Source organism: Schistocerca piceifrons, chromosome 7 (assembly GCF_021461385.2).
Source record: "Schistocerca piceifrons isolate TAMUIC-IGC-003096 chromosome 7, iqSchPice1.1, whole genome shotgun sequence".
NCBI lineage: Eukaryota > Metazoa > Arthropoda > Insecta > Orthoptera > Acrididae > Schistocerca > Schistocerca piceifrons.
The window spans coordinates 443,553,797-443,574,961 of NC_060144.1; the positions used below are offsets into that span (position 1 = coordinate 443,553,797).

General features: G+C 40.3%; 1 protein-coding gene across 1 annotated transcript in view; it reads right to left on the reverse strand.

The window, feature by feature from the left end:
• Positions 1-9,131, reverse strand: part of LOC124709000 (zwei Ig domain protein zig-8-like) — a 546,965-nt gene extending 537,834 nt beyond the window's left edge. Inside the window, exons 1-2 of the mRNA XM_047240633.1 lie at positions 9,095-9,131; positions 8,720-8,877 (exon numbers count right to left, since the gene is read on the reverse strand). Of these exons, the coding sequence (XP_047096589.1) occupies positions 8,720-8,877; positions 9,095-9,131 (195 nt within the window). The remainder of the gene's footprint in view (positions 1-8,719; positions 8,878-9,094) is intronic.
• Positions 9,132-21,165: the final 12,034 nt, after the last annotated feature.

Genomic DNA, 21,165 nt, shown 5'->3' on the forward strand with positions numbered 1-21,165 from the left:
GTGAATCACCACAGCTCGCCGAGGATTTATTGCTTATTGCTTGCGTGGCCTGCACGAAGAGATTCGCTTCATGCATGTGAAATAGAAATCCATTCGCAAAAAAAAGCGAGGGGGTGGGGCGATGGGGGTTTGCAGACTACGGTCCGAATATTGGCTTCTAACGCAAAACGATGTTTCTGGCTCCAGTTCTGATGAGATTTTGTTGAGAGGGCTCCTCTCTCTCAGAGAGAGAGAGAAAAAAGGTAATTTAATAACAGAAAGCCTTCCGTGATAGCGGCGCTTCATTCGAGCTGTTTGTTTCTAATTCGACGCTTCAACTGAAGTAACATGAAATGAGCGAAGGACAGTGAAAGTGTTTTACAGAGCAACTTCTTTTCGTGCCGGTTCCAAAATGAGCGTGTCGCTACTTATGACAGTACTTGCTCTATTCGGTTTGAAAATTCAAGGCCGTTTCTGAACACCAAACATGAATTTCATTATTTAATCTCTAATATCTACTTTATCGATCTTAATAATACTTGACTTGGTAAATTCTTATTAAAACAGCACAATTATAAGTTTGTAATATATGGAGCGGCCATCTTACAGCTTATAAACGTGTGTGGACGATATATCTGAAGAAAACGATGTAAATACTATAAATAAAAGTAGGGTGATATGTCACCTAACAGGCGCTGAATTTTTCACAAAATCGTTTAGTATAGGAAAGCACAGAAAAATGTTACAATTTTACACATCACAGTCACATTTATTCCTATTATAAAACAAGAATAAAGAAAAAATAATAATTTTACTCCAAGGAAAGTTACTGCAGAAGAAGCCAACTGCAGAAATTTGTCAGTGTACCTATTTTGGCTTCAATATCAGATATAACTGCAGGTCCCGGCGGAGGTTCGAGTCCTCCCTCGGGCATGGGTGTCTGTGTTTGTCATTAGGATAATTCAGGTTAAGTAGTGTGTAAGCTTAGGGACTGATGACCTTAGCAGTTAAATCCCATAAGATATCACACACATTCAGATATAACTGAAATGTATTAAAGAAATAATTTGGTTGTATAAAATTTGAAGGAGTAAAAAGAAACTGAAATGTTATAGAGTTCTAGTTATGTCAGCACCGTATTGTGGAAGTAATTGATAGTGACCGGAAACAACGGTAATTGCGTAGCGAAAGCTTAGACGAAGTATGTCAGATCAAAGTGGAAAGATAAAGGGAGAACACTGAAGGGGAAAAAAAGAGAGATAATTAAATGTCTGTCGGAGAAACACCATCCCCAGACGTTTAATTCAGCCTCTCATCTACTTGTAAACCCTCTCAGAAATTTAAAAACAGCGCATAATTCAAATCAGGACAAGAGATTGATTCTGAAGAATCCTCTTCGCTGCAACAAGATTGTTTCTCCGTGAGATTCTTCGTTCAATGCGTACTAGTCTGACAAGGTAAGAAGGAGAGTTTCTCTAAAATACTCACGGAATCGATGCTGTGAGAATATTGCTGAGCGAAACCTCATTCCAGAGTATATGAACAAACATCATTCAGAAGTTTTTCTGGAACAAGCCAACGATTCTACACTAGTAACGGAACTCCAGAAAGATGATTTTAAAATACTTGTAAGGCAAGATATCGATAGTTTACGGACCCAAACGACCCTTATATCGATCTCTTCATAATATGCAATGACAACAGTGACAGCAACAACAACGAAGAAAAAAACTTTGTTTAGCATCTGGAACTAAGTGTACTTAACCCGCTTCATTCATTTAACGAAGTCGGTAAACCATCGTCTGTAGTCAGTTATTGTATGTCTGCGGAGAACTATTACGTTTACAGTAAAGAGACTTCCTGAGACTGCCTGATGAAGACAAGATCGACTTGTCTCCATAATACACAGTTACTCTCCGCAGCGTAACATACCTTAAGCAAATGTTTCATTATAAACACACAAGAATACACGCACGATCAGAAGGAAAAGAAGTTGATTATGGTCTATAGTTCACAAGCCGTGACATACTGTTGGCCCTCAAACAATGAACGTATTTTCTATTGTATGTTTGTCTGTTTTAAAAAATCACTGGAGAGCCAGATTCCTCGTCGTCAACATCGTCATCATTTAATTTAATGGAGTAGGTTCGAGGGACCTGTCCGTTTCAGCTTCCTAGCTCCGTTGTTCCCTGGGCCGACCTACGTCCCTTACTCCTTTGGGTACGTAACTGTTTGTAAATAGTTGAAGGTAATTTTCTATATGGCTCTGAGCACTATGGGACTTAACATCTGTGGTCATCAGTCCCCTAGAACTTAGAACTAATTAAACCTAACTAACCTAATGACATCACACACATCCATGCCCGAGGCAGGATTCGAACCTGCGACCGTAGCAGTCGCGCGGTTCCGGACTGCGCGCCTAGAACCGCTAGACCACCGCGGCCGGCTAATTTTCTATATCTTCTTTTCTTAATCTAACTTCTAGTTTACATTTTATCAGTAACACTGATGCCTGTATCTCATAGCAAAGACAAAATATGAGAATGATCCGGGGAAAAACTACTTGTTGCTAGTCCTCTTTACGTTAGACCATGTGGGGGATATACTGCTCTTCCGAGGAATTGAGTCAACATTTCTTAGCAGCTCCAAGAAAGCTCTATACGTCTACAGACTTCGTAGTGATAGCAGCGACGTACGTTGGTTAAACCGGAACACGGGACAGCACACCTGATTTGTAGTATGAACGCCTCCCGCAACTGGTACACGGCAGGATGCAACAATGGAAAATTAGAGAGACTACAGGAAAAATTAAATGGCCCAACAGTGTGAATAGGAGGATAAGCTGCGCAGAGCCCGTGGTCACTAGGTGCCGTTAGGCCAAAGTTGACGTGCTGTGGAGTGATTAGAAGCCCTTTAAATGTCTTTTCTTTGATGGTTCAAATGGCTCTGAGCACTATGCGACTGAACTTGTGAGGTCATCAGTCGCCTAGAACTTAGAACTAATTAAACCTAACTAACCTAAGGACATCACACACATCCATGCCCGAGGCAGGATTCGAACCTGCGACCGCAGCGGTCGCTCGGTTCCAGACTGTAGCGCCTAGAACCGCACGGCCACTCCGGCCGGCAAATGTCTTTTCTATTTAATAGTTGTGGGCACGGGTATTAACAGAAGATGCAATACTGGTGTTCTCTTGGCTATTTGAATTTTCTGTTGGTTCTTCCCGGTGGAAACCTCGTTATGCAAGGAGCTTTCCGATCCGATAAATTGGTTTGAGTTGTGTTTCGCGACTAGTTACAGCTGATAAGATATAATTGTTCCACTCTTTGATATTTAAATGTTTTCATATGGTGGGCTTTTCTCACCTTTTAGTTATTTATTTACTTATATGTTTACCTTTTGTTACAAATTGGTTCTGAGTACTAATTATTGGTTCTCCTCTTTAAATGGCGTTCTCGAGACGTTATCCATACACGTTCACCATTTGAATCACTTATTTGTTTCCTAGGATATACCTTAAGAGAATTTTCACTGTCTGCCTGAAGAAAGTTATATCAGTCTGTGCACACTCATCGCGCGGGATTAGCGGAGAGGTCTAGGGCGCTGCAGTCATGGACTGGGCGGCTGGTCCCGGAGGAGGTTCGAGTCCTCCTCTGGCATGGGTGCGTGTGCGTGTGTGTGTGTGTGTGTGTGTGTGTGTGTGTGTGTGTGTGTTTGTTTGTCCTTAGGATAATTTAGGTTAAGTAGAGTGTAAGCTTAGGGACTGATGACCTTAGCAGGTAAGTCCCATAAGACTTCACACACATTTGAACAATTTTTGTGCACACTCGTTCTGTTATTAATTGCATAACTGCGCAATGGGGCGAGATTTAAGAAACTGGCTCTGTCTGTCTGAAGGCAGCTCTATAAATTTGAGCAGCTGCTTTTTTTTTCATCGTTTTTCTGACTGCTTTGATGCGGCCCGCCACGAATTCAACTCCTGTGCCAACCTCTTCATCTCAGATTAGCACTTGCAATCTGCGACCTCAGTTATTTGCCGGATGTATTCCAATCTCTGCCCCCTTTACAGTTTTTGCCTGCTATAGCCCCATCTAGTACCATGGAAGTCATTCCCTCCTGTCTTAACAGATGTCCTATCATCCTGCACCTTCTCCTTATCATTGTTTTCCACATATTCCTTTCCTCTCGGATTCTGGACAGAACCTCCTCATTCCTTACGTTATCAGTCCACCTAATTTTTAACTGTCGTCTGTAGCACCACATCACAAATGCTTAGTTTCTCTTGTGTTCCGGTTTTCCCACAGTCCATGTTTCACTACCATATAATGCTGTACCCAAACGTGCACTCTCAAAAATTTCTTCCTCAAATTAATGCCGATATTCGATATTAGTAGACTTCTCATGGCGAGGAATGCCCTATTTGCCATTGCTGGTCTGCTTTTGATAACCTCCATGATCCGTCCGTCACTGGTTATTCTCCTGCCTAGGTACCAGAATTCCTTAACTCCAGCTACTTCGTTACTATCGATCCTGATATTAAGTATCCCGCTCTTCTCATTCCTATTACTTCTCATTACCTTCGTCTTTCTTCGATTTACTCTCAATCCATATTCTGTACTCATTACACTGCTCATTCCATTCAGTAGATCATGTAATTCTACTTCACTTTCATTCGGGATAGCAATATCATTAGCGAAGCGTATTATTGATATCCTTTCACCCTGAATTTTGATTTCCACCCCTGAATCTTTCTTTTATTTCCATGATTACTTCCTTGATGTACAGATTGAACAGTAGGGGCGAAAGACTACATCCTTGTCTTACACGCTTTTTCATAATAGCACTTCGTTCTTGGCCGTCCACTCTTATGACTCCCTCTTGGCTGTTGTACATATTGTATATGACCCGTTTCTCCTTACAGCTTACCCCTACTTTTCTCAGAATTTCGAACATCTTGCAAAATTTTACATTGTCTAACGCTTTCTCCAGGTCGATAAATCCTATGAACCCGTCTTGATTTTTCTTTAGTCTTGCTTGCATTATTAACCGCAACATCAGAGTCGCCACCCTCGTGCCTTTAGCTTTCCTAAAGCCAAACTGATCGTCTTCTAGCGCATCCTCAATTTTTTCCATTCTTCTGGAAATTATTCTTGTAAGCATGAGCTTACAAGATGCATGAGATGTTAAACTTATTTTGCGATAATTCTCGCACTTGTCAGCTTTTGCGTCTTCGCTATTTTTCCGAAAGTCAGATGATATGCCACCAGACTCGTACATTCAAATCACCAACGTGAATAGTCGTTTTGTTGCTCTTCCCTCAATGATTTTAGAAATCCTGATGGGATGTTATCTATCCCTTCTGCCTGATATGTCCTTAAGTCCTCCAAAGCTCTTTTAAATTCTAATACTGTGTCCCCTATTTCTTCTGAATCGACTCCTGTTTCTTATTCTATCACATCAGACAAGTCTTCCCCCTCATAGAGGCTTTCAATGTATTCTTTCCACCTATCCGCTCTCTCCTCTGCATTTTAACAATGGAATTCCCGTTGCATTATTAATGTTAACACCCTTGCTTTCAATGACACCGAAGGTTGTTTTAACTTCTGTATGCTGAGTCAATCCTACCGACAATCATTCCTTTTTCGATTTCTTCACATTTTTTTTGCATCCATTTCGTCTTAGCTTCCCTGCTCTTCCTATTTATTTCATTCCTCAGTGACTTGTATTTCTGTATACCTGAGTCTCTGGAACATTTTTGTATTTCCTCCTTTCATCGATCAGTTGAATTATTTCTTCTGTTACCCGTGGTTTCTTTCTAGTTACCTACTTAGTACCTATGTTTTTCTTCCCAATTTCTGTTATAGTCCTTTTTAGGGATGTCTATTCAACTGTACTACCTACTGAGCTGTTCCTTATTGCTGTATCTATAGTCTTAGAGAACAAGAAGCGTTTATGTCATTCCTTAGTACTTCCGTAACCCACTTTTTTCCGTATTGATTCTTCCTATGTCTTGAACTTCAGCCTAGTCTTCATTATTACTACGTTCTGAACTGAGTCTATATCTGCTAGCTGCTCCGGGGTAAGCCTTACAATCCAGTATCTGATTACGGAATCTCTCTCTGATCATGATGTAATTAACTGAAATCTTCCCACATAACTCTGCCTTTTCCAACTATACTACGTTTTCTTGTGATTCCTGAAAACTAAATTAATGTTTTCCTCTTTTATTCCTTGTCTCAAGCCCATATTCTCCTGTAACCTTTTCTTCTACTCCTTCCCTTACAACTGCATTCCAGTCCCCCATGGCTATTAGATTTTCGTCTCCCTTTACATAGTGTTTCAACCTTTCAATATCCTCATACACTTACTATATCTCTTCATCTGCAGCTTGCAACGTCTGCATGCACAACTGAGCTATCGTTGTTGGTGTTGTTTTGCTGTCGATTCTGATAAGAAGAAACCTATCACTGAAGTGTTCACAGTAACACACTCTCTGCCCTACCTTCCTATTCATAATGAATCCTACTCCCGTAATACCATTTGCTGCTGCTGCTGATATTACCCTATACTTATCTGACGAGAAATCTTTGTCCTCTTTCCACTTCACTTCACTGACCCCTACTACATCTAGACTGAGACTTTGCATTTCCCTTTTCAGATTTTCTAGTTTCCCTACCACGTTCAGGCTTCTGACATTCCATGCCCCGACTCGTAGAACGTTGTTATTTCGTTGATTATTCAATCTTTTCTCAAGGTAACCTCCCCTTGGCAGTCCCCTCTCTGAGACCGATCGGGGGACTATTCCGGAATCTTTTGCCAAAGGAGAGATCATCACGACACTTATTAAATTATAGTCCTTGTGTGCTGTGAATACACGTTACGTGTCTTTAATGCAGTGGTTTCCATTGCCTTCTGCATCGTTATACCGTTGATCCTCGTTGGTTCTTCCACCTTTAGAGGCAATTTCACTCCCCACGGACAAGAGAGTGCCCTGAATCTCTAGCCTTTCCTCCGCCCTCTTTGACGATGCCGTTGGCAGAATGAGGGTGACTTCTTATGCCGGAAGTCTTCGGCCGCCAATGATGACTATTAATCAGAATTTAGGCATCGGCGGGATTCGAACCCGGGACCGAAGACCTATTAGATTATCACTCAAGCACGTTACCCCAAGACCACGGGTGCCGTCCTGTTTACTTTATTAAATTAGAGGTGTATTTTAAGAGGTTTTTTTCCAAGTTGTCTTGAGGCAGCTATAAGTTAGTCTGCCTTCCTGTGCAGGTATTAATTTTTTAACCTTTTGAGAAGAGTCTTAAAGAGCCATATCTGTTTCCAAATGTTAATTATTTGTTGATTTGTTGAAGCATTTTGTGAGTTGTGGTTCGTAGAGTTGGAAATTCTGAGCGTTAAATCTAAGAACCGCTGTCAGATACAGATTTTGACTTTAACTATTGCCTTGTTTAAACTGCCACTAAACGAAGGTGTATAATTTCTTAAATTTGAAAACTTCAGAGTGCTGTTTTTGATCCTGTTAACCGACCTGATTTAAGTTATTTTTCTTAAATACATATGTTTCAATAAACAATGATTAATGATGTGAACTCCAATCTGTCTAGTCGTTCGTTTCCTGTTTGGCTGCTGTTGGTTTGTAAACACAGTAATGAAAGTTTTAATTTTTCCTGTATGGGGCTTAGAAAATGGAAGACAACTCCGCAAAAATATTAAAATGCGAAAAATTCTTTAGTATCCTGTGAAATGTGTATTATTCCTAAAAATATATAAAATTAATGGCATTCAATAAGTAATGCTACACATTTTTTTCTGAAAGGAGGTTCGTCGTACTCAGGCTTCCAGTATACCATGTTATTCCCTGCTTTTTGACTAAAAAACCCGATTTTCCAACATAATCTTTGTTCAGTGCGACAACCTCACGCCGCCTCACTCGAAAGGCCCTACGCCCGCGTCGTGTGATACTACTGGCCAGCGTCCGAGACAGTGTTTTGGTGTTTCAATAACCTCCATATGATCCAGGTACTGCTTCCCAGACAACGCGAGGCCCAGGCTATAGGGTGGATGAGGAAGAACAGATCAATGAAGTATACTGACCATTACCAACAGAGACGTCCCGCGGTGTATCGAGGTGTTTGAATGTGATCAGTCGATCACCTCATATTACAGTTTTCCAACATTGCCGGAGTCGCAGCAGCGTGCGGCCGATAGAAACGCGGGTGATCGGTCAGCTTAACGCCATCTCGTTTGCAATTATGGCAGACGCCTCGCCTAACGTCTCACCACACTTTTGTTCGCTGCCAGTTGTCTGTGGGCATTATGAAAGCGCCTATGATTATCAGCAATTCTGGTTTTCCAAAAAAAACTCTGCTTGGAAATCTCCTCTGTTACAGACACTATTTCTGAAGACTATGTAGAGAGTCACCACCTATCAAAACTTCATGAAGTGGAAACATTCCAGGAAGTCCCACAACAAATTCCGTATTGTTTCAACAGAAACTGGCGCAGAATAAAAGGAGGAACGCTCCTCGGAAAAATTTGAAATAAGTATCCTTCTACTGTAATTCATCAGCATTTTAGTTTTTGTTATAACTAAAGTACATATAAAAGAAAAGAGTATGTAATTACTTATAATCCGGGCTCTAGTCATTCCACTGTGCCACAGGCACATGATACGGCATCAGGAAGCGTGTCAGAAAATGTAGCAAAACGCCTCGCGGCTGGGTGGCTTACCGTCTTGTTGCCGAGGTTGTAGACCCTGCAGTTGAGGTAAGCCGTCTTCCCCAGCAGGGCCGTCACGTTGCGCGACGCCGACCTGTCGAAGTAGGGGGCGGACCCTCCGCCTCCCAGTTGGTTGGCAGCACTGCCTCCAGGTGGCTGCGACCCGCCGGCTGCGCACGAAAGAAGGAAACGTCAGGGGTTGCCACTTAACATTGTCGATACTTCTCAGGATTTCCAATATGTATTTTCTAAAAGTAAGTCACAAATCTCGAATGTTACAAAAAAGTATTCTTTCTTCTACATACAGTACGAAGGTTTTTTACGATAGTCTTTACAGCTATGCACTCACCATCCTTACAAACGGTAAGTCTTAAGCCTCTTACACACCTAGCGACAAAGTAGCTGAAAACGTGTAGCGGGACATGTTTCAGGAATGTTCCGCGACATTTTTCTCGTGCTACACGAACGTCGTGATACAAACGCCGCAAGCCTCAGGTTCCTTATCGAAACAGGGAACACGTGAGAATGTTACAGGACTTACTGTGGTCCGTACGCCCTTAGAGTCAATTTCTAGTTAGGAGACTGGAAATAGGTTGTATCTGTGGGATGTGACAGGCCTAGACTACAAAAACAGAAACAGAAAGAGGAATTCTATGTCCCATTTGGCAAAAAAGTGCCAAATATCATAACACATGGAAAAAAATACAGAATTTAAAATCACAATTCAGGAGAGAGAGCAAAAAGTTGTGTAAGTGGAAAAACGTACTTCTCTGGAAAAAATAACAGAGTAGTTTAGTTACCACCCACAAGAATATACACCACAGAGCCATGGAGTCCAGGGAAAATCGGCGTACGGATAGCGGTGAAAGCGTTGAAGATAGTCTCCCAATAACGTAAATACGTTTTATTTAATTTCTCAATTTAGACACTACAGTACACTGATTTTTTATCTATACGACAATGAGAAACATTACATATTTATGTACACATAAGTATTATTATTAATTCTGGCTAAGAATTAGAGGTATACATATCCAGTAATGTCTCATCCACATATAAATACACCAATTCATAGTACATAAACTTGTACCGTTATTGTTGTTTTAGTTATTTTTTATCTGATCTTTTCTGCTTAATCCCAGTGTTAGCCTGTTTCCTTTAACATTTGCCGATTTCTGTAGTGAAACTGACTCTGAAGCCGTGGACCCTCGACTTTGAATGGATACTGTCGCCACAGCGTATACAGTGTTGTGCAACGTTTTCGCCAGTTGTGTTTGAGGCTTTAGTCACAGTATGATGACGGAAACAGGGCATATGTTGTTATACAGGACAACATATATCAACTTATCATATGTTTGTTAATTACAATGTTTCAGTAGAGAGCCATTATATCGCTGAAACCGGTCATAAGTAAAAGCAGTTACTGTGTCTAAAAGAAATATTAAAATTGTTTAATATGTGTCAGTTACTGTTTTCAATGGACCTAATATTCTTCCAAAAGTTTAGTAATCCTTTTAACTGAAAAAAAAGATGAATCTTTGACGTGCATGCTCTCAGGCATGCAGTACAGCACTAAGGGATTGAAGTCTATATTTTTAACTTCATTAAACAACTGAAACTTGCATTTTAGTAGCCAAAAGAGATGGTGCGTATACGAATCTGTTATACAGGTAATAGCGTCAACATACAGTAAAAGAAACAGTTAGTCAAGCACCAGAAGTTGCTGGCGAACTTCCTTACTGAGCGCAAAGGCAGATGATATCTCACCCACTGAGTAAAGGCAGGTTCTTATTTTACTCTGTTATCATTCAAAGAACGATATACTTCCATTTGTGAGGTAATGTTATAGGATGCGGTAAAGTTGACGTACTTTTCACCAGTGCAACAGTTTATCAACATGCGAACGAACTACGCATTCTGTCCGCTAATACGATACGCAGTCAGTGCTACTGACCGATGACAGTCACAATTTCCTGGCACAGTATGTCTAGAATCAGTCAGGTTACACACATCTTAATTTTGGCCCTCACAAAGTCACATGGCGCCCGATCTGAACATTCTGTTACGCCAGTATATCATCAGAACGCAGAGAGAACTGACCAGTGACATCAATCAGAGGCCATCCTCTGGGTTGCAATGTGTGACTTACGTTTTGTTACATGCAGGCAATCTCTCATTTCTTCCAAAGAAAGTAAGAAGTAGTAGTACGTGGTGAGAGACTGAGCCCAGATCACGTGATGTGTTTGTTGACTGGATGACAACAGAGCCGCGAGAGGCCTTAGAAGCCCAGTGGGGTCTCATCTGCACGATGGGGCAGGTCGTCTAGTATAGCATCAGTAATCTCCCGAAACCTGATTGAACCTGTTTCCTTAAACAATGGAATTCCCATGCATAAAACATCAAATGTCCCGAATAGTGTGTCATGTAATCGCGTAATTTTTCAGGTACATTCGGGGGTATTCATTTATGCTGTCGGCAAAACGGGCTGCGAATTGATTCAGTGGTAAATAAGTGATAAATTAAAATTTCATGCCAGATGCTGCAGTTTTACTGCATAAACAACGAAAGTATAGTAAGTGATAAACCTCCTTCCTTTCATCATTTTGTGTGGGACGTCAGTGGGAAAGTTTCATGAAAGTTTCAAATTACGTGTGAAGTTTGTAGGAAATCGTTAAGTTCTCTCATTCTTAAATACAGGATAAATATAGTCCGGGCAATCTGCGCGCCACAAGTTACACTGCTTCAGGATATATAGGCAGATTCTAAAAATAAAACATGGCTTAGAGTATTAAATATTTAAAATGAAACCTGGAAACTAGGAAACAGCTTTACTTGTACGAAACCTCTTCTTGTACGCCTCAGACTGGTTACAACAACATCGTCAGGTGAATATATATATCAGATCATAAGATGATCAACACTGGTGATATAGGGAAGACCCAACATTCTTCATCAATTTTGAATGGAAACTAAATCGCCGAAGGACAAGAAAATAAAAAGCTGTAACGTAAGGATGGAATCCCTGATTAACTGGCAAGACTGCCAACCGTTCGAAAGACAAAAAATAAAAAAACAGTGGTAGGTCCAAAACTGGATTTCCACTGTAGGAAATCGAGTGGCATTGTACAGGAACTTAGTCCCAAGAGGCCCCAAGGACACTACCTAGAAAGATCGAATACCTATTCAACGTGAGTGGATATTGAACACAAATAATCACAACTGCAAGGTTTCATTTCCTATTTCCTAAAATTAAACCTACTATGGTTAGGAAATCTTCACTGATTAGAAAGCTTATCGTCCTCTCTAATTAGGTATGCTATGTTCACCTGAGTTAACGAACCGTCTTTTAACGAATAACACAAAATAAATACTTCTGCTGAAATATCTGCGGAATATTTATCTGATGACGTGAAAATCATCGTAGATGAACTACTCCAAATGCGACTTAATATCCTTTAGTTAATTCTACTGATGATGCTATGCTACACGCTATTATACCTAAAATTTCGTTAGTTCTGACAGCGGCTGAAAGTGAAGGGAGGTCGTGCACGTTAAGGATTTATAACAGCAGACGTTTGATTTGTGTTCTCCATGTAAAAGCAGAGGTTAGAAGTATTGAGCTTCGTAGCTCTGGATTGACTTATACACGTATGCTTATAGAATTTACTTTGCGCGCTCTCTCTCCCTCTCTCTTTCCCTCTATTTCTCCCTCTAGTAATGAGGAAATGAATTATTGGCAAAGAGCCCAGATCCCTGTTAGTTCCTGCTGTAAAATGAATGAGTACAGTTACGTTCAGCCCACAGCTGCAATGAATTACCATAAGTGCAATTTATTTCACCTATCTGTCCCGAATGAACATAAATAGTGAAAATTTCCCTGTGCTACTTTGCGTATCAGATACCCTCCACCCCTTACACCAGTCTCTTGTGTGGTGTTGACCGACACTTGAGGCTATAGTCTTTTTGTAGTAGTTTCTCTCAGTATACGCTGCCATTGTCAGCCAGCTTGTCTTTCTGTTGCTTGTGAAATAGCGAAAGAAAGCTGTGCGCCACTTTTCGCATGCAGTGTACCATTTAGTAACATATTCATTACTGCAGCCGCATAAAAGAATTCATGTCGTTTGTGCTGTGCTTGTTTATTCATTAAATTTTGCAAGCAATTTGATTGCATTAAAAACATAATTTTTACATGTTCTTTACCTAACTACCATTGCTATCTTCTTTCACTCAACTAAAGTTATTGTGAAAATGGGAGTCAGATTTTCATATATTAGATACGCCTAAGAATCTTTTGTTTTGTTTCGATAGTTTCAGCAACAGTTATTAAACAAGCTAAGTTAATTTCTTCATCGAGAGCAGACGGCATATTTCCAGTAAATTATAATCAATGTTTATGGGACCATCCTTTCAATCATAGCACGATAGCTGTAAATCCTAGTTAGAATGTCAGAGAGCGCTCCAGCACCGTTTCCTCAGCTGATTAGAGCCCTTTTACGTCGTCAGTAGACCGTTTACATACATCCTAGTCCCTGCTGTAGCATTAAAGCCAACAATAAACAGGATCATCCTGAACGGCGCTACTACATCTGACTCAACATCTCTTCATCTTAGCAGTAAGATGTCTGTCAATATATCTGCTTTGACATCAATGGCCGTTATAACTCGTTCGTGCCCCATTAGTCCCGAGTGGGGCGTTGTGACTTATGTCTCGGCGAAGATGTGAGTGGTCAACACACTGCGCTGTTACAAATAACAGGACTCTGATCCTATCAAAGCCACTTTGCAACTTAATTCCATTTGCTATACGCTCCAAGGGAAGGAAGGGAGGAATATTAGAGTTCGGCGTCTCATCAACGGTGAGACCAATAGAGATATAACGAAATCTTGGATAGTACTACGATGGCATAGGAAATGTGTATTATCCACAACAAGGAATCATCCCAGAATTTACCTTAACCAAAGACAAAGAAATTCAAAATATCAATTGCTACCCGGGGAACTGAACGGTAGTCCGCCCCCCGAATACGAGACCAGCTGTTGGCAATATTGCACTCCCGTTTAATTTACCTCTAGTTTACAATGAAGTCCAATGTTAATTAGCATGCCTTGTCGCTCGGCAAATAATAATCGAGTCAATGGATAGCTGTAGTTAGGAAAAAAAGAATCGTTTTAAGGACAGAAATTTAAACAATAGTTTTGGATCAGCAACATTTAAAATGATAACATATTAAACGACACGTTCCTTAAAGGTGTTTGTTGTTCTTCAAGGGATCAGTATGAAACAATTACGTTAAAATGGGTATCGAATACATTCGTAATTTGGCGCAGTCTGTCCCGGTACGTACAATCTGGGCAGAAAGACACGTATCAGTGGTACTACGGAGATTGGTTAACGTGATACGGCGTCACCCGCCCGGGAACAACATCCTCACTTGCTGCTGACTAAGCAAGGCTGCACTAAAATTTTCTTTGCTATGATTCGAGGAAGGCCTCTTTCCGGAAGCTCCGTTGTATCGGCAGGAAATAGGACTTTTTGGCTGGTAGGTGACAATCTGGTAGCGGGAGCAGCAGTGCATCGTCTTGCTGGTGGCCATTGCGTTAATTATCATGGGAACTATTGTTGATCGAGAGTCTAATGGATGCAGCCACAGTGAAGGGTCGTGTCAGGAGAGCCATTCTGAAACAGACAGTTGTATTAATTGTTTATTAACGATAAGTCAGGACGCGCGGATAAAGTATAAGGCCACGATTGTGACGACAATATTCAACTGTTACGAGAATCACACCGTTCAACTTGTGGTGTGCAGACACGAATTTTGGTCACTACTTGAGTCATGTACCAGCAAGTGATAGTGTGACTGTAATCAAAGAGAGTACACACAAATTTTGTGTTAACACAGCGTAATGGGCAAGTCCATAATGGAACATGGCATCCCTTAAAATATACGTTGTGCTTTCTACTTCCTACAATTTTAACTTAAAAATAATAGAACATCCCAACAGAGCCACGAATTGGTGCTAAAAGCAGCTACGAGAGGGAGATATGGAGAAAGAATCAGGAAGGTGTTCTCTAGAGAAACGTAGCGAGCTGTGGCAGAATTGTACATCTCCAACCACAACCAAACGCCGTGACACGTAACTCGTTAACACCAAGGGAGTGTTGTAAATGAATAAAAATGCTAAACTGTAATAAAGCTCCACAGGGAGCATGTCAAGAGGTATCTCGGTCGTGGTGATTTCGTAACTGGCCAGTTACAAGATGATCCAGATAGTAAGGATTCACTCTCACATATTGAGGTCATGGTGGAGCGGAGAAATTTTTAATTACTACTTCGGAATGGTTAAGAGAAATCACCATATGACACTTCGTACATACAGTTCTTCCAACAATTCATCAATTTTATTCGGAAATGTGCTTGATCTAGGTCATAGTTGTTTCATCAGGTTGGGACTCCACGGAGTTAATTTTGCCCCACGACCGTGATATAATCCTGGACAGATAACATCGGTCGACATACCACCTCCATTGTATTGAAGATCTAAATTTCAGTTAACAGCAGAGATATCATCAGTACTATGAAATAAAAAGTAGACTAACGCAGCAATCAGGTATTCGAAAAGCGCATCACATTGGAACCATGTCACAGGTGTATAAAATGTCATTTGCACAATGACATACAATTACAGGTAGTCATGGAGACACAACATAGTTACAATGGTGCATATTACAATATAACTTTCGCATGTAGAAGCATTACAGGTAGTCATGGAGACTCAACATAGCTACAATGGCGCATATTACAATATAACTTTCGCATGTAGAAGCATCCATCAGACTGGGACCTTTGTTTAGAGACCTACACAACTAACCTCCGTTTACACCATGTAAGATGGCCAACGCTCTGTATTTCCATTTTTCATGTATGAAAAAGTTGATTAAGATAAAAAATTTTATACATAACAGTAACATTAAACAAAATAATTATAATAAAATATTATTTTGTCAGGAGACATATACATTAAAATAGAAATTGAGGAAATAATGCGATACAGCAGTACATTATCGTGAAACTTTCTACTGCATAAAATATTAAAACAAAAAGAACAAGCTGGCAACGGAACTATAATCGTCCAGTATTTACTGTATTTAATAATCAAAAAATGTTTAATTATATTACATATTATCTGCATGCATTTGTATTCGTAATTTAATCACAAATAGAAATATATGCAGGTAATACCTAATGAAATTCTGAAATTCTACCTACCTGAACTGAAGTACAGTGAAATGCTCATAATATGCTTGTTAACAGATTTCAGAGAACATTGATGTTAAGAACTACATTACAGAGTCAACACTCTGTAAATACTGGCAAGACGGCTTAGGTTTTCAGTTGTACGGTTTCAACTAACATGGTACACCGTCGCCCATTATTACACGGGGATGGGTCCGCTAGGTTGAATGCACCCCTCCTACGTCGACACCACGCCTTCTATGTAGGACGTGGCCATCAGAAATCTCTTCGCACCTTGTTGCTCGGTGAGCGAGTGGTAACGAGAAGCACCCTTTTTGGGAGCTTTTGAAAGCCACCTCTTCAATAAAAGGCAATATGGCGACCTAGGAGTGACACACTCAGCATAGCGCTCCCACCTCTATGTATTAAATGTCGAAAAGCAACATTTGAGCTCAAACATTAAGTCATATTTCCAGTGTACACAGTGCTCACTTCGCAGTGTAGATTTTAACGTCAATGTATGCTACTAACGTTGGAATTTTGTACAACAACAACTTGGTTCATGGTTAGTGTGCTTTATCAGTGTCTTATTTTCATGTTATTTTTGCGGTCTTAGCACTGAAGACAGCTGCGCTGTTAGCTGAAATCTACACTGCAGTGAAATACAGATGATACTCTGTCACTGTTGTTTAGTTTGTACGTATTCATGAACCAAATGGCAAGCACAATAAATCAACCTGCATAAAAAATAAATACTTCGTGCACAATGTGTACCGATATGAATCAGTAATCGCATTAAGGCTGTGGACCCAGTCCTCATCTATTTTTTTGTTCGTTCGCGTATACAGATCTGCAACGCCGTTATCCACAGAAATTACCGCACCAGACTACCGCAGCACGCCACTATAGCAGCCAAAAGAAAATGGTGCAGTCCATTTGCACTTCAATCGTGTGCTGCACCACTTTGTTTTTGTTGTTCTGCGAGGATTTCAGGGCGTACTACCACAGCAGACACGTATCTGCAAAGTGACACGTAAATTAATTACGCTATTATATTTATTAGCAGTCATAAGTAAAAGCAAATAAACCTAATATCTGATTTTAATTCGTTGCAGTACTATAAAACACTGTGGACGGATGCGCAGCATACACAGGTGGGTCTGTCTGAACGAGATAGAAACGTTGGTTTAATGACGTTAACTACTGCATACAATAAAGTCTAGCAAGAACAGGAAGACGCCAGGGTGTGACCAAATCAACACAGAACTAATAATATACGTACCAGATATTGCAAAAATAAGAATACTCAGTTTTATGAATATGTGGTGGCAAAGTGGTTATATATCTGACGAGTGGAATATAGCCCTTACGTGCGCAATGTATAAGAAAGGAAACAGACGTGAATGTCAGAACTACATAGGTATCAGCTTGGGTTCATGTTATAAACTGTGTGCTGGGCTTTGAACAAAACGACAACCGTCAATTGCTGGAACCGTATTATCTGACGCCCTACATGGTTTTCTAAATGGCAGATCATGCTCTAACTGTGTCTTCACCGTGAAACAACTAACAGAAAAACATCATTAATTCAATTTATCAACTTTTTGGCATTCATTGACTACGAAAATGGCATTTGATTGAATAAATCGGAACAAACTGTGGAAAATATTAAGAAACAGCGGGATTTCATCTTATAAGAGCTGTACGGGGTTTATAGATGAATAAATAAATACAAACAAAATTAGCTGGCAGCAGACGTAACATGAATGTAGTAAATCAAGGCTTTAGTTGAGGGTGTCCCCCCTCACACATCCTTTTTGATATGTATATCGATGAAATAACCAGAACTTGATTAAAGACAATAAAACACTCAAAAATTAACGATGAGGATATTAGCATACAGCTTCTTTCTGACGACCAAGTAATTGTTAGTCAGAATGAAAATGGCTTACTAGAAGTAAAATAGCTAAAGGATACAATCTGAACATCTCCATCACGAACACAAAATCAGTAGCAACTTTAAGATACCAACCCTTCCAAGTTAAGACTCAAACTGACAAGCAGATCGTTGTTACTACATTTAAATATTTAGGGTACATATTACGTATAGGGCAAACAATGAATAGAAACTAAGTTAGACCTATTTAACTATTTCTGTGGAATTTTACGCAGAACATTAGGAAAGAAAGTCCACAGACATACTCTACTAAAATTAGTGAGGCTGTCATATGCCTTCTGCTCTTGTAAATAATTCATCCTTACTATACTGGGACAAACATGAATGAGAACAGTGTTGGAGTAGTGAAAAAGGTCCTGGACTCTGAGTGTAGTTTTATCTGTGGTGGTCGTACTAGTCAGTGAGTTGTGCATCGCTGAGACATTCTTGTTTGCGGCATAGTAACGGGCAGTTGAGTTTTTTAAAGAATGAGATTTGTTTTCTGTCAATATGGGAAAAGCTATCTAGAATACTTTATTATGGAGATGAAAACTGAGATAGAATACTTTCACAGTGATGGTTTTTGAGGATTTTAAAGTTATATTTTTAGTTTCTTTGAAATGATAGATTTTATTATTGTCAGAGTCTTCTTGTGTTGTGCAGCCTTTCTTATTTATCAAAAACCAAGGGAGGAGGGTGTGGCGCAGAGAATGTAGTAACTAGATTTCTGATGCAAAGAAATAGCGCACTAGTTGCGTAAAAAAATAATTTTAATACAACGGGTGCTCTACTTCTTCACATCGGAATTATTCAAAAATAGTTACAAAAACTGATGAAGAAATTTCTAAAGGAGAATATGTCTTGGCGGTGGGTGCAGACGTGTGAGCGGAAATGCTCAAGTAACAGGCGCTGGGTGCTACCAACAGAAATTGCAACGTTTTGCTTCACCATGCAATTTTCCATCATCACCGTGAAAAGAAGGTTTATTTCGATATGTAGCCAATGAGATATTAAGAAAATAAGGTATGAGAGGTTAACTCGAATGAAATATTACAAGAAAATGCAGCATGTAGACTGTTGTTAATTAACAACACAGTACAACACAATAGTCGACCAAAACACTATTGTAACACAATATTTTCATCTGCACAGCGTCCCATTATTAACTAACAATTTTTCGAATTAAGTGTTTTTCGTTCAAGTCTTGCTCTAAGTGGAATAGGCAGACAGTGAGCTTGTCGATGTATAGAATATCTAGTAATAAAGAAATACTTAAATCTAAAACTCTAAAATCGGCTGTATGCTACATTAACAATATGCCAACGATATTTTTGTACGCTGATGTTGAGATTTTTTTCTTTCGGTAAATCGTTACTTTCTGTCGATATATCAAGGGCTGATAATAAAATCTTTTTCTGATGTTTTTAAAAATGTCAACAGTCTGACTCCAGGCACAAAAACGGCATGCAGCATGAGTCTAGGCGCTTCAGTCTGGAAACGCGCGACCGCTATGGTCGCAGGTTCGAATCCTGCCTCGGGCATGGATGTGTGTGATGTCCTTAGATTAATTAGGTTTAAGTAGTTCTAAGTTCTAGGGGACCGACGGCGTCAGATGTTAAGTCCTGTAGTGCTCAGAGCCATTTGAGCCATTTGAACCATTTGCAGAATGAGAGGTACGACACTTTGTGTTAGAGCACATCTCACGCTCCACTCCTGGGCATACAGTCTGTAGTCAGGATCTTCTGATGTCGTGCTGGCATATACATTAACTACCAGTGAATCGTGTTGATGATTTAAACAGCTGTTTTCTTGGAAGTGAAGCAGTGATTTAATTTTGTGGCTATTCCAAGTCAAACTTTGCACTTCAAATCACGCGACGTTCATAATGTGCTTTGGTACTGAGTTTTAGTTATGTTGCTCACTCAGTTTCCTTTGACATTTAATTATGTTCATTTTCGTTATTTCAAATTTTGCATTTCGTGAACTTTAATGTCTTATTTCACTACACTGTTCACATCAGTCAATTTTTCTCAAGAACTGAATACGTTATCTGAAGTACACGTTACATGAGTAATCCGACCGAACTGGATAGACTATGTATAACTGATATAAAAAACAATATTAGTAAAGGTGGTAAGAGTATATACACAGTGAACACAGTGAACATTAATAAAACCAGCATACTGGAGGGACGGGATCCTGACACGAAAGGGAAGATAAAAGGTCCGGTGAAAATGTGTCTGGAAAGGCATCGTTGCCATCTGCTGTAGCGAAACATTATCTTGAAAACGGTGATCATGAAATAAAATGCAGTGAGACAAGCGAGCTAGCTAAGACATCGCATCATTATGCGCGTATCTACAGAGAAGTTATAGAGATTTATAAACAGCACAATAATTTTAACAGAAAAGAAGAAGGCTTAAAGTTAGATAAGATATGGCGGTCGACTTTGCACCAACGATGTGACAGTCGATCGAGATTAATGACGTTAGTCAGAGATTGTGCTGTCACCGCCAGACACCACACTTGCTAGGTGGTAGCCTTTAAATCGGCCGCGGTCCGTTAGTATACGTCGGACCCGCGTGTCGCCACTATCAGTGATTGCAGACCGAGCGCCGCCACACGGCAGGTCTATAGAGAGACTTCCTAGCACTCGCCCGATCGTACAACCGATTTTGCTAGCGATGGTTCACTGACAAAATACGCTCTCATTTGCAGAGACGATAGTTAGCATAGCCTTCAGCTACGTCATTTGCTACGACCTAGCAAGGCGCCATTATCAGTTGCTACTGATCTTGTTAATCATGTACCGTCAGACCGACGTTCACCTTTAACGGATTAAAGTTAAGTATTTCACCAGCTACGTCCGTTTTTCTAAAGTCTAATTTCCCTTTCCTGTTCCAGACCTCACGCCAGCCTGCGTGAGCTAAAACGCGTGCCTTTCGGCTTCCTTTAGTCTTCCTGGGTTGGCTCTCCTGCCAATCCACAACAGAGATAGTTTCACTGTCGACAGCAGGCGACGAGTGGTGGCGTCCTCTATGTGCTATGTCTAAACGGGACCTCCACCGTCCAGTAGCCAGTCGTTGAGTCAGCTCGGAAGATATTGCCCTCAGTTGGCACCGTAACGTCGGGAGGAAGAATTTCTACTGTTTGACCACGGCCTCTTATTCCGGAAGTTTTAATGAAAAAGATCGTTAGGAGGACCAGTGGAAAGATGGTTTGGCCAATTCTGAAGGAGACGATACGGACCAAAAGGCCCAATCGTTGGCGATAATGATGATTATGAT